Raw genomic sequence first — 17,971 nt, 5'->3', positions numbered from 1 at the left:
AAAAAAAAAGAATCGAACCGTTAAAACCCTAGTGTGTGTCGGAGAAGAAAACCCTAGAAAGCACCGGCGAAGAAGAAGGTAATAATCAGATATCTAAGATGTCGGATAACAAACACCACTCTTCCGGTTCCCACTCCTACGGTGGACCCAGGAGCAAGGTATGTGGACAAAGCTGAAACAGTAAACATCAAAATTGCATTTGCTCATCGTCTAATAGGTTTAGGGTTTAGAATTTGTTCCAGACAAAGCCTGAAGATACAGCGTGGAGTAGAATGCCGAGATAGAACAAAGCTAAGATCATTTGTCTTATCACCACCATATGTGTAGCTCGCGGTCTTTTTTCTGGAATGTGTCGTCGAAGACTATAAAAACAACTTCTTATGAAGCTTGTGGCGGAAGATAACTGCTCTTCACTTGATGATTACTTCCTTTGATCTTATTAGCAAAACTAGCTAAAGTAATCAATCCTTCCTTAGACATTTAGAAATTACTTGTTTTTGTTGTTTTTTATGCTACTCAAGAATTCATTGCGTGTGTGTCCTGCTCTTCGATCATAAGCGGTGAATTCGTATTGATATAATCATCCATCTCATGAAACATGTATCCTATCATGCATGGTGGTGCAAGTTGAAGATTATTTTTACAAATATTATGACAATAGTGATATCATTCTCGGGTTTGTTTATGCATATTTATCAGCAATCTTTAGTAAGCGATCACAGAGTTCTTGTGGCTTGGAGAACATTGGCATATGATCTGCATCTTCGATCTCCATAACTTCTTTAACCGGAAAATTCTCAATCATCCATCGCTGGTACTCTTCGCTTATACCCTTGTCCTGACCGCATACGATATACACACGAGTAACCGAGCCATATCCTTCTTCGGTTAAGCATTTTTCCCCCGTCAGATTACTGGTCAGAGCCGGTGCAACTCTCATCAGCATTTTGGCCAGTTCAAAATCCTAATAATCAACCAAAAAATGTTATACTGTAATTCTCAATTGTGTATTTTGTAAAAAGCAGAGCAGCTCTTGAGTCTAATTCTCAATTGTGTATTTTGTAAAAAGCAGAGCAGCTCTTGAGTCTTACTTCGATAGGAGAGAGTAGATACATGTTTTTTAAGTACTTGGGTCCAATAAAAACAGTCATTAGAGGATGATCATTAGTTCCTTAAGTCTCAAGCTTCAAATCCATTTCTTCTGAATCTGAGTGGCTTCCTATAAGCTGCAGTTTCAATCACATATCAGAATTAAAAAAACGTAAAAAAAAAGGAAAATTTGGAAAAATAGCATGAACTGAGAATAAAATTTGAAAACTACACTTATACTTTTTGATTTTTGAAAATTACACTTTATCTTAGACTAATATACTAAACTATCCCTACTACTTATATCTATAGATAGTTACTTCACTATTTAAATTAAATAGTACCCGATCATGTCCGATTAGGCCTCCTCATTCTTGCTATCATTCAAAAGATCTTATTTTAACTTTATTCGTTAATACTTTGGTACATTAACAATTTGTTTTCTTCTTTTTGTAATGGTGGAGGCATTTTAAATTTTGTTGTTGAATATTTGCTTATGCTAACACTATCTTCCATTTTTCAATTAACCAGGCTGCACATATAAGAGAAAACGAAACAAAGACACAAAAAAATAGCAGCATGAAATCAAACAAATTTAATTTATTTCATTTTTGGGATCATGTATTCTAAGATTATACAAATATTATGCCATAAAGTTTTCTATGATCCACCCGAATACATAAAAATGTTTTTTTTAAACAACCAAGTCACGTGTATCATCAAGCAACCAAAGCAAATGAAATATTGAGCCCAGCCAGTAGTCATACAAATAGTCGTGTGAGATTACGCTCTACTGAATCAAGTCATTATTGTTTCAGATATATTATTATTATTATATTATTTTTTTCAGATATATTATTTTAGATCCTCAATGATAGTATGATTCAAGTATTGTAATTTGTTAAATGATTGTTCTTCATTATATGTGAGTTTTAAACATAAATTTATTGGCCAAGATGAAAATCAAAACTCCAATGCTTGCGAATCCTAAATTTGATTTGTTTTATGGATATTTCAATGTTTTTAGTAGGATTTTTATACAGCATACACGAGATATATTTATATCATTTGTTTATCATAACAATAGAATATTATATATATTCTTCAATTTTTATTTAGGATATAATGATCTTTTCACAACAGATAAGATGTAGTTTTCAAAAATAATAAAATATAATATATTTTCCAAAATTTGAAAGATAAATAGGGTATTTTTCAAAATCTCCCAAAAAAAAAACTTCTTTTTAAAAATTCTGAAAATCTACATAATTTTGAAAACCTATACGTCAAAACCATAAAAATAGAGAACCCTTATCCTAACTAAGAAAATTAAAATATTTATAAAACTAAAATAATAATCATTTATCATCTAATAATGCACCATACACTTTAGGCTTGATTAATACTCCCTCGGTTTCATTATAGGTGCCAATTAAACACTTTTCACACGTATTAAAAAAATAATTGAAATGTATTTATGTTTTCATTGATTACATCTAGTTGACCAAAAAAATTTGAGTAAATAAATTTATTTATTAGATCAATGCATTTTTCATTGGAAATATAAAATGACGTAACAAGAAATTATTTTTAAAGTGACACTCATTAAAAAACAGAGAGTAGTGTTGATTAATACTCTATTTATTCCCAAAAAAAGGATTTTGTAGAGTATTCACGCATATTAAGGAAATAATTAATTTTTTACAATTGAATTTATTATTTATTTTATTTTACATTTTTTAATAAATATCAACCAATAGTATTCAATCAATTCAAATATTTTCAATTAATCTTATATATTAAAACAGAAGTCATAACTTCTTTCATGTGTGATTTTTTAATTTGGACCATCACTTAAAAATCTCATTAAATGTATTTTATTAAGACTAATAATACATCGAGTCCTTAAAATACTTTAATCATAATATTTTTTGATATCTTTTCATTTTAAATATAAGTATATTTATTTTAAAATTCTAACAAATCTGTTTTAAAAGATTTTTACAAGATCTTCATTTTTGAAATTATATTTAAATATTTTTACTAATTTTGAAATTAGTTTGAAATATTATTATACATTAATATATTCTGTTATCGTTTATAAAATGAAAAACAAAAAATTCTATAATATTTTATCTATTATATAATCATAATCAATCATATTAATAAAATTATTATATTGAGCTAAATATAATAAAATTGTATTAAATCTATACATTTATATAATTTATATAATTTATTTTTTGAAAGTATAAAATATTTATGTTCCAAAATAATATCTAACTAGATCTCGACCCGCACAACCGTGCGGGTATTTATTTTCAAGTTTATATATATATATATATATTAGTTTATATAATTAGTATATATTTTTAAGGTTATTTATATATTTGAATATGTATACATTTTTTTTCAATTACAATAATTTTAAAAATAATTTGCTGTAAATTAATTATTTCAAATCATCACATATATATTGCTTTTTATTATATATTTGTCATATTGATTTTGTGTTTGATTCTAAAACCAATTTTTTATGCACAAAAAAACATATTCAAAAATATTGTTTTTGTAATTAATTTATTATGATCTTGATCCGTAATTCAAAGAAATCAATTTTTATGTTTATTCATTTTAGATAATTAATTTTTGTATATATACAATTTTAAGATAAGTTAATTTTATACATGAATTATATAGTTTATTGATGTTAAACTGTTCTACCAACATATTATATTTTAGCATAAAATCTTTTATATTTATGAAAATAAAATATATTAACTTATCAATTTAAAATAATTTTATCATATTTAGTTCCATATAATGGTTTTCTTTTAAAATGGTTGATGTTATTATAAATAGATAAAATATGACATGATTTTATTTTTTTCATTTTATAAAAGATAACAGTATATATATATATATTAATTTGTAATAACATTTTATTTCTTACGACGAAATTAATGCAAATATTTATGTAGAATTTTGACAGGTAAGATCTTGTTATAATCTTTTTCAAAAGATTTGTTATAATTTTTAAATATAGATATTTTTATTTTAATTTAAAAGATATCAAAAGATATTACGATTTAAGTAATTATAAATTTTATATTATATTAGTATTAAGAAAATACATTTAATAAAATTTCTAAATGATGATCTAAATAAAAATATCACACATGAACAAAGTCATCATTTCTATTTTAATAGATAAGAGTTGGTTTTGTTTATTACATGAACAGCATGTATAACATACCAAACTCTAAAACAATAAGAAAATGTATTAGTCTATGAAATGGTTAAAATGGTTTATGTTTATACAGCTAGTAAAATGCAAGTATACGATGGTCAAGATCTATGAAATGGTTAAAATGCATGTATACGATGGTAGCTAAGTGGAATCGATTACCAATCATATGTCAATCAGCTTCAATTATACCACGCTAGATCCAATGTATAATTTATTAAGAAATCTAATGTTGGTTTGTTAACCAAGCCAGTTTTGTAGGAGTCGTTTTATTAGCAATGATATAAGTTAAGCCATATAATTAGTAATAAATGAATGATAACTGATTTCTAGTAATGGTCCATTTTTTTAAAAATCACACATGAATTGAAGTCATGACTTCTGTTTTAATATATAAGATTTAGTTACCGTAGGTTTGATTTATTAAAAGTAAATAAGCATAGATTGATTATGTGAATTTGAGGATAACTGATTTGTGAATTTAAAATAAAATAGAACACGTTTATGGATATGTTTTAATAGGTAAGATTTACTTGATTTAGTTATGCTCATCGTTTACTGTTAAAATATATATTTAAGATACATTATGAGGATTTTATGGCTGATTTATAAACAAATATAAAAAGTTTATGGCATATAAATCGTTTTGTTTAGGTATATTCTTATACTGTAACAGATTTCTGTTTTTCAAAATTGGTGGCTTAGGTTGTATATATATATATTTAGAATCGGTTGTATAGTCAACATTATTATGAACCGGTTAGGTACGATTGGGTTTTTTTTAAATGAACTAATATGAATTTATGATCAATATGAATCATGTATTAGGAAATCCAACACTTCAATGTTATGATAGACTAATTTTAAAAAAAAAACAAAATTTCATATTACATTGATTTGAGGTACTTGGGTAACTGGACTGGAAAGTATTGAAAAACAAAATTAAATCCTCATTCGTTTGTGATGAACGATAGATCCAAATTAGAGATCACAACTTCTTATCTGTTAGAAGGTCATGACACCATAAGGAGTTCACTTTAAGATAACAGAGATTTTAAAAAAATTAAGGTGATTCATTTTAATAATGGTTCTGTATATATTTATTAGGTGATTTAATATTTCTGTTATAATATTTTCTTAAGGTGATGAACTATGGTCATTAGAGAGCACGACAAGTTCATATGTGCTACATAGTTTTTACATAGTTAGGAGTTCACTCATGATTTGATGACATATTTTAATTTCTTTTATGTGATACGTGTATCATTTCATAAATTGAACTGATATATAGGATAGAGCTGTTATGATATTCGATTGATATTATTTTAAATGATCCATTAATGATTAAGAAATGTTATTAAGAAATAAATGAAACATCTAAATGGTCCATTTTTAAAAATATCACACATGAATCAAGGTTGTGACTTCTGTTTTAATATATAAGATACGTTGGTAAGATGAGTTAACATTAGCAAACTATATAATACATGTATAAAAATTAACATGTATTTCTTTAAAGTTAATAATATAAAATCTTTGTGACTACTTTAATCATAATATATTTTCATTTTAAATATAATATATATTTATATATTATGTTTTAAAAATTCTAATAAATCTGTGTAAAAATATTTTAACAATAACTTAATGTCTTTTAAGTTATCGTTTATAAAATGAAAAATAAATATTTATATCTTATTTTATCAATTATTATACTAAAATAAATATGATAAAATTATATTCAATTGATAAATTTATAAATTTTATTTTCATAAATATAAACTATTTATTTTAAAAATATAACATGGTGATAGAATGGTTTAAAATTGACAAACTATATAGTACATGTCTAAAAATTAACATATCTTAGAATTTTGTATATACAATAATATATTATCTAAAATGAATAAGCATACAAATATTTGTAAAAATAAATCCAGCTTTGAAAGACGGATCATAATTTAGCATAAATTAAATACAAAATAATTTTTAAATATATTTTCTCATGAATATATTAATTTTCTTAATAACTAAATGCAAATACAATAAGATAAATATATAATAAGAAGTGACAAATACATATGGTTTTAAACAATTGATTAATTATAACATGTAAATTATAAAATTATTGTATTTGAAATAGTTATATAAATATTTAAGTATATGATTAACGTTAAAAATACATACCACTTATGTTCTAAAACAATAATTTATGTATAGAAAAGTAAAAACAAAATCTAGTGTTTCTTAAAAATATATAACTTTTCAACATTAACTATTAAAAGTACTTTAAAATTTTTAAAAATTTATTATTTTGAAAAAAAAAAATAAATCTAGAAAATCCTACTTTCAGTAGTGTTTTTTTATTATTAATAGTGTTGTGTACCTTTTCAAAAACGTATGAAGGTGGATTGGTCGTGTCAGGCATAAAAGATGTAACGAAGACAGCAACAGAGATCGTACGAGGAAACATGTCGGCTGCAAAAGCAGCAGATATTCCTCCCATGCTATGCGCGACGAGGATTACTTTATCCTCTGAGCCAAACGACTCAAGAACCTCCAGCAACGGCTTAGCGTAATCCTCCAGAGTCTGAATCTCTTCTACTTTGGTCATGTTCACACCAGACGCCATTAGATCAACAACCGTCACATGGTGACCGGAATGTTCTAGCATTGGTTTTACTTTGTACCAGCACCATGCTCCGTGGCAACCACCGTGAACAAGCACATATTGCTTCTTCATCCTCTATTATTCTTTTCTTCTTCTTTCTTCTTTTGTGACTGTTTTAATTATGGTTTTTTTGTGGTGATTTATAATGGCGATTGACATTTATCGTTTTGAAATGTCGCATTAATGTCTTTGCACTGTACAATTTATAAATAAATATATTTGAATTTAGGTTAATCGTTTTACTGTACTGATTGTGGAATTTTCTGTCCTCAGGCTAGGAAAAGAAAGACAATTCAACGAAACATTTGTCTTGTAACGAAACATGTTTTTGAATACAAAAGATTTTCTGGTCCCACTGTGAAAGTAGAGAGAAAAATCAAAGATGGAAAATCACGTGAAATCTTGAATCAAATGAACTATCCAGATCCAGACAAGACATCAAGTTTTGGAGCTATCTACGTCTAATAGACATTTATGTTAAAATTGGTATAGTTCGGTTTAGGTTTGACTGGTTTCTTCGCTACCATCGCAAACGCAGTTTTTGCGGTTGGTAACGGTTGACAGCGTTTCAAAACGATCGTACAAACCGCTGCAACGCCTCAAACCGTTCAGAACCGCTCCGAACCTCTTAAAATTAAAAATTAGTTTCAGCTAGCATTTGCGGTTGCGGACGGTGGTGGGTGGATAAATAAATATAAAATTATTTTTAAAATTATTTTAAAATTTTAAAATGGAAATATTATAAATAAAAATATATATGTATTTTATATATTAGTTTAAATTCAAAAAACAATATCATAATTTGTTTTATAAGAACTTTAAACTAGCCATTCATTACAATTTTTTAAAATTAATATACACATATATAAAGATATACACATATATAACGAAATAAAATATTATTTTAAAATTTTTAATACAAATCTTCAAAACAAATTTTATTAAAATTATAAATTTCAACTAATTTAAAAAATTTAATAAATAAATATAATATTTTATTAATCATATTATATTGATAATTAGTATATTTTATCATAATAGTACGTTTTATATTTTATAATGTTATAATATAAATATTGATAATTTATTATTAAACCGCTGCAATATTTTATAATCAACCAGTCACAAATATTCCGCAAACACAAAAATTTCCAAACGTTGTGCCAGTCATACAAAACGCTTAATAACGCTTGAAACCACAACCATCCGCATTCGCATCCGCAAACTTCCGCACCCGCTGCGTTCGAACCAGACCCTTAATCTTCAACCGAGCTTGTTGTCCGGTAGTGTTTCTGTTATAAAACCTAGACTCTAAACAAATTACAAAAAAAAAAGAATTATGTAAATACGTTAAAGCTTTATTCTAACACATGATTTGGTTTTAGTTTAACACAAGCATATACAAACCGCATAAATAGTTTGATTTGGTTAAGCAGAAGTTCTAGTAATAATTGTGATATAGAAATTATGGTTTAGATGCATGAACATTGAACACAATCCGAATACAATTCATAAGACATAAAGTTTTTCTTTTCTTTTTCTGTCTGTTTATTGAAAAATCAATGAGGTGTACGTTTGTTCTTTTTCCTCACTCCACTTGTAAGAACAATAATATATGTGAAAAATATCTAAAGGGGACGTTTGGCTAGGCCGCAATAAAGAGCGTTGAGAGGCGGATCAGCTTCAGTGTATAGAGACTTCTCATCGTTCCAGACACGAACATAGAGCTCTTGACCTAAATACCTCCTCGACCATATCTGTGACCTTAAATTCCACATCCCTTTGTTGTCCAACGACACCAATATGCTTGTCCACGACAACGGATACACCTTCACACACACACAATCATAAATGATCATGTATATATTTAGATTAAATGAAGTTGTTTAAGATCTTAGTTTTTCTTTTGAAGAATTATTACCTGAAAGGTGTGCCTTGCAACAGCATCAACCAAGTTGTAACGTTTTCTCATGGTCTCATTCCATGTCCCTGACCCAAATCTGAAAAAAAAACTCCGGTTATTGTTGTAAATAACCGAACCGGTTTAGATAACAGAGGGAAAGGTGCATGCTTACCCAACAAGAAAGGCACTAGTACCATCCATATGCCAAGATTGAATTGATCTCTCATCGTTCTGGAAAACGATTTCCACGAACTCATGGAGCTCAATGTCGAAAACCGATGTACCAAAATGAGCTGGTCCGATTGTAGGAGTGCTAAGGATTGTCTTGAAATCAAACACGCCCGAAATGTTGTACCAATCGGCAAGTTTCAAAGGTGTTGTTGGGTTGATGTATGATATTCGGTTTACCGTGTACCGAAGCTTGCCATAGAGCATCGTAGCCGCATTGGCTAGAACCAAAGTTCGGTTTATCGGTATGGTACCATAGTGATATGATCCTTGTGGGTTTGGTCTTGCAGCATTTGCCGTCAAATTCATCCTACAATACAGCATAATAAATCGAATTAAACCAAACCGATCTAAGATTGTATGGTTCAAGTTGGTTTGTTATTATTATACCTGATGGTTCTTGCTTGTTTCATGGACCAGTGGATATGGTAAGTAGGACCAACGGGAAGAGGGCCATAGACTGCGTTTTTGGAGCCTAGGTAACGAAGACTCGCGGTAGTGTTTAGTACTGGTTTGGTAAACCGGCTCGAGGCTACAATGTAATAGTCCCTCACTGAAGCTTTTAAAGTAACCAAGACCGTCACCGATTGACCAACGTGGACGTCAAGAGACTCGTAGCTCTCCTGAAGAGTGTGAGCGCCTTCTACTTCAATGAGGGTCAATGTATGATTTTGAATCCTAAAGTTTATGGATGTTGCTATCCCCACATTCGATACCCTAAACTTGTATGTTTTGCCTGATGATAGTCGAAAATAAAAGATCAAATAATAGCACTAGACTACTAACTAGACCATGGGATGTAATAAAAGAACAAAGGGTTCTTGATGGGTTATATGATGACATTACCTTGTTGACCGGTAAATATTAAACCTTTAGAAGCACCATTGATAAGAAGAGCATCCGGAAGTGGAAGTGCATAGCCTGCGTCAAGCCGCTTTCGCAAATCCTAGTAACCACAAATAAGAGTAAAAATAAGTATTAGGTGTATACAATGTAAATATAAAGCATTAGGTTGTACTTGTATGTATCGTGTTAGTATATGTACCTTGTGGCTCAATTTGAACCAGTCAGTGACGAGAAGGGTGAAATCGCCATCAGGTGTGAGATAAGGAGTGGTAATAACGGATCTCTGGTTAATGTTGAGAGCACCAAAAGCACCACTAGCTCGGTGCATCGATGTGGAAGCGAAGTAAGTGAAAGTGCCGATTTGATCTTTAAGTTGAAACTGATAAGTCCAGTTCGAGTTTGGTGGGATCGGACAGTTTGTTCCCAATACTCCATCTTGCCACGATGTCCTTCTCTGTTTAATTCCATTCCTACACGTAACATATCTTTAAGTATATGTACACTTATACAAAATAAATACGCCAATGAGTTGTGTGGTATATACCAAGTGATGAGGAAAGGTTCGTCGAGCTTGTTGATGAGATTAACAACAATGTTGTTGTTTGTGACAGCTTCAATCGCTGGACCAGGGAACTGCCCATTGATAAGAATGACCTACGTACAACGTACCAAAATATTAGAAATACATTAACTAGTGTTGATTTTTTATAACGATTAACGGCAATAGATATAAGTAATAAGATCAGAGAGTATACCTGTTGAGGAACACCCAAAGGAGATCTTGTTCCATAGGTAACAGTCCAAGTGTAGAACAAGTAAGGGTCTTCTGCCTTAACCAAAACAGAGCCCAACCAAACTAACAAGGTTCCTATGAATAAGTTACATAGGAGATTGGTTTGTTTCATTTTTGTAAGACAAAATAGAATCAAATCTTGATCTCCCTCAAGATCTGTGTTGCGAGTCTATGTTTGAGGTTCGACCTAAGGACAGTCTTAAATACATGTACGAAGCTAGAGAGACTATTAAGTTTTAGTATTCTATTAAGTTTTGTCAGCGTAGACGACGTGAATCCCCATGCATCACACTCCCATAAACTCTTTTGCGGCGTACTTCATGCAAAATGCTTGCCTTTACAACTTTTACATTTAATTTACGTCAAATCTACTGGATATATAGGCATGCTAGAATTTTACTAAAATTGCCAAGTTTTCGTTGTCGGCAAGAGTACATTTTCATATACAGATTGTTTCCCCTTGCTCAAAAAATTGTTTATTTTACATTGACTAAGTGGGATATTTATTACCAATCACATATTTTCAACAACAGCAAAATTAAGTGAAGTCAATCTGCTTTAAATTATTTTCAACTAATACAACTACTATACAGTAGAACCTCTATAAATTAATACTCAATAAATTAATACTCAATAAATTAATAATCTCTATAAATTAATAAATTCTGTCGGTCCAAACTTGTGTCGGTGTAAAATATGACACAAATCGATAAAATAATAAAATAATAATATTTTTAAAAATCTCATGTAAATATATAGTTCCATTAAAATCATAAATTTAATCTATCTCTATATATATTTTATATAAGTAGAAACGGTTTTATATTCACAATGAAAATACTTCTATTTTTTTTAAATATTTTAATATATTTTGATAATATTTAGTAAAATTAAATTGAAAACCACATAAAAATTCTATGAAACATAAAAATATATACCAAATAAGATAATAAAATAATATGGAAGTCAAATTACTAATATTTAAATAATTTATATACAGTAAAATCAAATATTTTCTTATTTTATTAATAAAAATATTCAAAATTAAAAAAATCTAAAAATGAAATTTTTGTAAATTAATATCTCTATAAATTAATAAAATTTTAAAGTCTCAACATTATTAATTTATAGAGGTTCTACTGTATATATAATCGCGACCGACGGTTCGAGAAAAAAAAAGTGTTTTGAGATTTGACTTTGGGAGTTTTAATATAAACCAAATAAATAAATAACAGTGTGCAAATGTAGATCTTGATCTATATTAAATTTTGTGTTCCTCCAGCAGGAAATGCTCAAAATAAATAGGTTGACTTTTGATTTGATGTATGCACATAGATCCTATATATAAAATTAAGAAAATCAACGAATCACGATAATTAAGTCCCCAAACTAGTTAAAACATAAGGAAGGAGTGCTTTCTATCTCACGAGATTCCAATTTGCATTCCTAATATTTTTTTGTAAACAATAAATATAATGAAGGTGGAGTCAAACCAATTGCTAATGACTCGGAACCGTGAGAAATGGTGATGCATCCCTAGAAGAGATCACATATAGGGAAGAGGAAGAAACACTAATTAATCACTCATGTGGATTCGTTACCACTAAGCTCGCTTGTACCATGTGAATCTCTATATCCTAATGTATTTACACGACACAATATGTATATATACGCTATTTGTATTTAGATTACTAGTATATACATGCATGTGTTTGAGTGATTCCCCAATCCTCATCTTACGAAACTTGTCTTGAGACTAGCAAATGTTATTAATACACTCGCCCTCTCTTTTTCGGAATTAGGAAGTTTCATGCGTTTGTTCCTTAATCTCTTTAATGTTGATTTTATAAAACTTTAATCCTAAACCTATTACTGTGTACAATTTCTCTGACTAGTTTTCTCGCAACCAATGGTCTCTACAAGAACATTGTCCATATTTCAAAGCAATGAAACGGACTAAGTACTCTCACCGCTACTTCCTCTTTGTGATCTTCAATATGAACTTAATAGCACTGTGACAATCCAAACAAGACCTCAAGTTCTTGAACACCTTATCCTCCGTTCTTTCCTAGGTTCGACTTGAAGAACTTTTTCTCGTGAAACCGGTTCTGGATCAGTCTGTGAGGCATAAGAAGAAGACAATGTTTCTCTTGAATATCAAAGGCGGAAGGTAATTCCACACTTGTGAAGTAAAAATCTCGCCACCCATAACATAACAGCTGAATAAACCTTCTGAACTGACAACATAAAATAATTTATGTACAAAAACAAAAGCTCCGTTGCCGGGAATCGAACCCGGGTCTCCTGGGTGAAAGCCAGATATCCTAACCGCTGGACGACAACGGATGGGTTATTAACTCTAGAAAACATAGATATCCAAATGAATAAATCATTATTCCATGGAATCTATTCATCTTTTCGTTGTATAATAATGGAATTACCCTTTCTCTTTGTTCCTTGTTTTACTCGAGAAAACAGCATCTTATTGGTTATTCGTCTTTAAAAGATAAAACTAAGACCATCCAAAACATTCAGCTTTTTAGCTGTAGAGAATGAAAGAATCGTTTAAAGTACATGAAGTATCGTTTGTTTACCAATTACCAACAATATCTTCAGATAGTATAAGTGATTAAAACATATGTGAAATCATTCATAAAGTATAATCTTATTATTTATTCATTTCCTAAGATAAACAAATATAAATTCTTAAGTTATGAGTTTTTATAAGTCCTAACTAGTTCATGGTAATCAAGTAGTTAAGAAATTCATTACTACGATCGGGTTTGAAGGATTATGGTTCTTACTTCCCTACACCTTATTCATTTATGGTTGGTAACGACTAAGCTTTCTTTGTTTTTTTTGGGGTCAAAAGTAACTAAGCTTTCATAAGTCTAAAGATCAGCAAGGATTTCAGTTCAAGAACCCAATTATGTATATATGAACTTTCTTTGGTGTTTGCTGGATTGTAATTTGTATGTCGTGAACAATGAGGTTTGATGTGTTATGGAAAATGTATTGTATATAGGGAGACTTTGATCAATAATCTAAGGTATTCTTTCACAAAATATAAGATATATCATATCCAATTATTCCTTGTACATATTCAATGATCGATGGTACAATGTTATAAGTTTTGTATTTTTCGAGATTGGCTTAGTCAAATCATCAGGTTCTTGCTTATTCACCAAAGATATCATTGGATTCTCGCAGATAGAAACGACAAACCTTATCCTCCAAGTAGATAGACAAAGCAAAAGCTATGGTTTGCTACAGCTTTGTAAGAAAATATTTTAAAAAGGAGTGGAGAAAAAAAAAGAAGGTTAGAGAGACACATGACGTGAACCCACAAGAGGAATCTAATCAATCAATGGTATCAATATCTGGGTCTCCTTATTACAACTCCAGACGTTTCAGTTCATCTTTCAAAGAAAACGATTCTCGTGAAAAAATCTGATTAGTTGGGCATATGTCATGTTACAAATGGCTATAGTAACCGTTTCCTTTTGTCCGTCCGTTAAGCTTCCTTTTGGCCTTTATTGTGTAATGTGTATATGGAATTAGACATTAGGCCTAGGCGTTCGGTGGACGGTTCGGTTGCGGTCAGGATAATTTAGATTTTCGGATTTTCGGTTTTATGCTCAAAAGTACCATTCGGGTTTTACTAATTATCGGATCGGTTTCGGTTCGGTTCCTTCCGGGTTCGGTTCGGATCGGATGTAACCATTGTTTAAAATCGTCCAAAAATATTTTTTTTTAAACCTTAAAAATTGACAATTTTTTTTTCAAAATATATAAATTGTTTACAAATCTAATTAAAAATTAGTTAAACTATCTAAATTAACTAAAAAGTATTCAAAATAACAATTAAAATAAACTAAAAAAATATTTTGAATATCCTAAAATATCTAAATCATCTTAAATATATAAAAACTTTAACATATTTAACTAATTTCGGATATCTTCGGATCGTAGTTCGGATGTCAGTTCGGTTCGGATTATAACCAAACACCAAAGTACTAAGCTCATAAGTTCTGTTCGGATATTTTTGTATAACAGTTCGGATTCGGTTTCAGTTTTTCTGGTTTGGGTCTAGGTAGGTACTTCGAGTTGAGTTAAAAACACCCAGGTCTATTAGACATATTGCATGCTACGATGTTCGGGAATATTTTTTGGATTAGGAATCAAATATATTATTTTGAAAAATTAAATGATATAAAAACTTGGTTCATTTTTTTTTTCAAAAAAGAAATTGGTTGATATTTGCGTATGGCTAGCAAGAAAAAGCGTCGAATAAAGCTGATTTGTGTGGTGGGATCAACATTGGATTGTGCGAAAAGATCCTTTATGCTCATTGGTAATTTGCTAGTGTTCTAGTTCAAAAATATTTACATCGCCTTTTTTATTCTACAAATTTAGAATAATTAGAAATACAGTATGAACTTACTTACACCTAAAAAAAAAACTCACGCACGTTAGTATAGTAACAAGCACGATGAATGAATAGATAATTTTGCTAAGCCTTCTTTATTTTAAATAATATGTTTATATAGAATTCATTGAAAAAATTATTATTTTATTTTATAAGCTTAATGAAAAACAAATTTACTTTATTTTTGTAGATGTTTTACTAATACAAAAAATATATCTTTCTTTTTGGATTAACAATGAGTATTCTTGATCTATGAAAATATTTATATTAATCTCTGTAAAAATGCAATGCATGGATGTATCATCTCTTTGGATATTCAAATGAAGTTTAAAGCATGATCATACGAGTTTAGTGTCATGGAACTGATTCTAAATTCCAGATTTTCCTAAAGTTTGTCTACCAGTAAACATCCCAATCAATAAAAAAATATAATTATGTTCTTTTCACTCTTTTTATTTTACTTTTCCAATTTATCATTTTCTAAAATAAATGATCAAGTGTGGTGTTAGTACGTACTAGTCATAAAGCCTATAGTTATTTGCAAATTATAAACACGCTGTTACACTATAATTATACAATCTGATTTATTCAATGGTGTACAAGGGCAACCACTGATGTGATGATGAATAATACGCAGTGTAATTCTATACATTTTTTTCACAACCCATTTTTTCTAATTTAGAAAAAAATATACTCAGGATGGGAGAATTTAAGAATCTTGAGTAAGAAATCACTAATACAAAATAATAACAAGTTTACACAAAACTAGATATTGTGTATTTATGTTAAAGGCAAAACAAAAGGAAAGAAATATCAAAACAAATATATAAATAAATAAGAGAATAAACATACTATATAAGTTTAGTGTAATTGTACGGTCTCATCCGTAAGTTGTACGGTCTTATCTGTGTACGGTCTTATCTCAAAAAGATTCTTAGTTCCAGTTAAAGATAGTCTAATTAACTAAAACTTTACATAAATACCCTCGTGACTTCACTTATTTACAGCGGCTACAATTCACCGCGTACTTCTTCTTCTTCCCTAATCTCTTTTCTTCTTATCATCTCACCTTCTTCCTTCTTCTTTCTTCTATATAAACGATCTTCTAGCTTATTTGTCTTATATTGTTTCTGATGGTGCAAACAGATACAGATCAAAGAATGAGTCTTGATTTGAATCTGTACTCTTTAGCAAAACCCTTATCTCAATTTCTCAACGATGTGTCTAAAATCAAAGACAATCATTCAAAACTGTTTGAAATAGATGAATATGTCGGAAAATTGGAGGAAGAGAGGAAGAAGATCGATGTTTTCAAACGTGAACTCCCTCTATGCATGCTCTTGATGAACGAAGGTGCCTCTCTCCCTCTCTTATTCTCTTTTTTATTTGTTTGGTGGTTTGGTATTTAACGAAATGTTTTCTCTGTGTAGCGATTGAGAGGTTGAAGGAAGAGGCTTCATCAGTAAAACTGGAAATTGATAATAAGAAGAACTGGATGAACTCTACCCAGTTATGGATCTCGAAGACTAACCCCCAGTTGCCATCGGTAAGATAAAAAAAAAAATCAAACCTTTTAATGTTTTGTTCTGTGTTTGATTGATCTTAACCTTTTTGATCATTGTGACACTGACAGACAAACGGAGAAGAAGACCGGTGTGTGACTCAGACCTGTAGTAATAATAATAACTCTAACCAAGGAGGGGCAATTCTGTCATTTAACGTCCCTCCCCGACCACCTCCTCTGTCTCTCAGGACTCCAATATTGACTGACTATAGCAGCAGAATTGAGCAGAGTCATCCAATTCAGAAGAAAGAGCTGAGAAGGAGATGGTCTGAGGATCTTCACCGGAGGTTCGTTGATGCTCTTCAGATGATTGGAGGGTCACAAGGTTAGTCCTTACACAAACAAGGAACCAACTTTAGTTGTATCTCGTTAACCAATTTGATTGATTATACTGAGATTAATGTTTGTTGTTGGTGAGACCAGTGGCAACACCAAAGCAGATTAAAGATATCATGAAAGTTGATGGTTTAACCAACGATGAAATCAAGAGCCATTTACAAGTAAAAAAAGTTTTTTATCTTTTTCTTTTTTGTTTACAAATTGAAAAACTTTGATGTGTGAATGAATGATTTTTATACAGTGTGAAATGATAAACCTCTTGCAGAAATATAGAATGCATATCCACAAGCATCCAGCAAAGATTTTGACTGCCTCTGATCAGCATGGTTTGTCGAGGTCGGATTCACCACAAGGCCCGCTTGTTGATAGAGGTTTGTTCAGCAACAATGGACATAGCTCAGAGGAAGAAGAGAAATCTGATGGACGTAGCTGGAAAAGTGAATCAAGGAGGAAGAGACAAGGGTTGTTGGATCTTGAGCTTTGAAGATCAATCATATAATACTATGCAATAGTGATGAATGATAAAGTTACCAACTTATGTTAGGTATACAATGCTCAAAACTTAAAAGTTGTAGATGTAAACATGAGAGGGGGGACATAAACAGAGGATTTTGTGCAATATAATAGATAGAGAGAAAGAGATCAAAATCCTCAGTTTGTGTTTTTTTTTTCTAATTTCATAAGAAAGGGAAATTAATAAATCAAAGATTTTGTTTTTGTTTTTGTTTTTCTAATTAGTCTCCGGTCTCATGTGCAAGAAAGTGTCATATGTATTGGCAAATCTATGGTTCTGTTTACTAAATTACTTTGAAAACAGAGGATGAAGAAAATCACAACACATTATTTTCTTGAGTCTACCTAA

General features: G+C 29.9%; 3 protein-coding genes and 1 non-coding gene across 5 annotated transcripts; 1 reads left to right on the top strand and 3 right to left on the bottom strand.

Annotated features, from left to right (window-relative positions):
• Window positions 1-556: 556 nt before the first annotated feature.
• Window positions 557-8,932, bottom strand: LOC103862513 (methylesterase 9-like). The gene is given in 3 exon segments (XM_009140216.3): window positions 557-964; window positions 1,092-1,226; window positions 6,723-8,932. Coding segments are annotated over 3 exon segments (774 nt in total). The 5' UTR covers window positions 7,080-8,932; the 3' UTR covers window positions 557-682.
• LOC103862511 (L-ascorbate oxidase homolog) lies at window positions 8,495-11,687 on the bottom strand. The gene is made up of 8 exons (XM_009140215.2): window positions 10,740-11,687; window positions 10,529-10,638; window positions 10,184-10,454; window positions 9,985-10,084; window positions 9,529-9,874; window positions 9,083-9,448; window positions 8,929-9,007; window positions 8,495-8,836 (listed from the first exon to the last, which is right to left on the bottom strand). The coding sequence occupies exons 1-8, from the start codon at window positions 10,887-10,889 to the stop codon at window positions 8,636-8,638; spliced, it is 1,623 nt and encodes a 540-aa protein (XP_009138463.1). The 5' UTR covers window positions 10,890-11,687; the 3' UTR covers window positions 8,495-8,635.
• A 168-nt stretch (window positions 11,688-11,855) lies between these two features.
• LOC103862509 (transcription factor HHO5) lies at window positions 11,856-17,897 on the top strand. Of its 2 annotated transcripts, none has more exons than XM_033286713.1 (5): window positions 11,856-16,559; window positions 16,637-16,752; window positions 16,840-17,095; window positions 17,194-17,270; window positions 17,351-17,897. In XM_033286713.1, exons 1-5 carry the CDS (start codon window positions 16,340-16,342, stop codon window positions 17,591-17,593), a joined length of 912 nt encoding a protein of 303 aa, XP_033142604.1. In that variant the 5' UTR covers window positions 11,856-16,339; the 3' UTR covers window positions 17,594-17,897. The 2 variants fall into 2 exon arrangements, with proteins under 2 accessions (XP_033142604.1, XP_009138462.1); XM_009140214.3 differs by having other exon boundaries at window positions 15,076-16,559; window positions 17,375-17,897.
• On the bottom strand, window positions 13,052-13,123 carry TRNAE-UUC. The gene has a single exon. It is a non-coding gene; the product is annotated as a tRNA-Glu (tRNA).
• Window positions 17,898-17,971: the final 74 nt, after the last annotated feature.

This window comes from Brassica rapa, chromosome A03 (genome assembly GCF_000309985.2).
Source record: "Brassica rapa cultivar Chiifu-401-42 chromosome A03, CAAS_Brap_v3.01, whole genome shotgun sequence".
NCBI lineage: Eukaryota > Viridiplantae > Streptophyta > Magnoliopsida > Brassicales > Brassicaceae > Brassica > Brassica rapa.
This window is presented reverse-complemented; position numbering and strand designations above follow the sequence as displayed.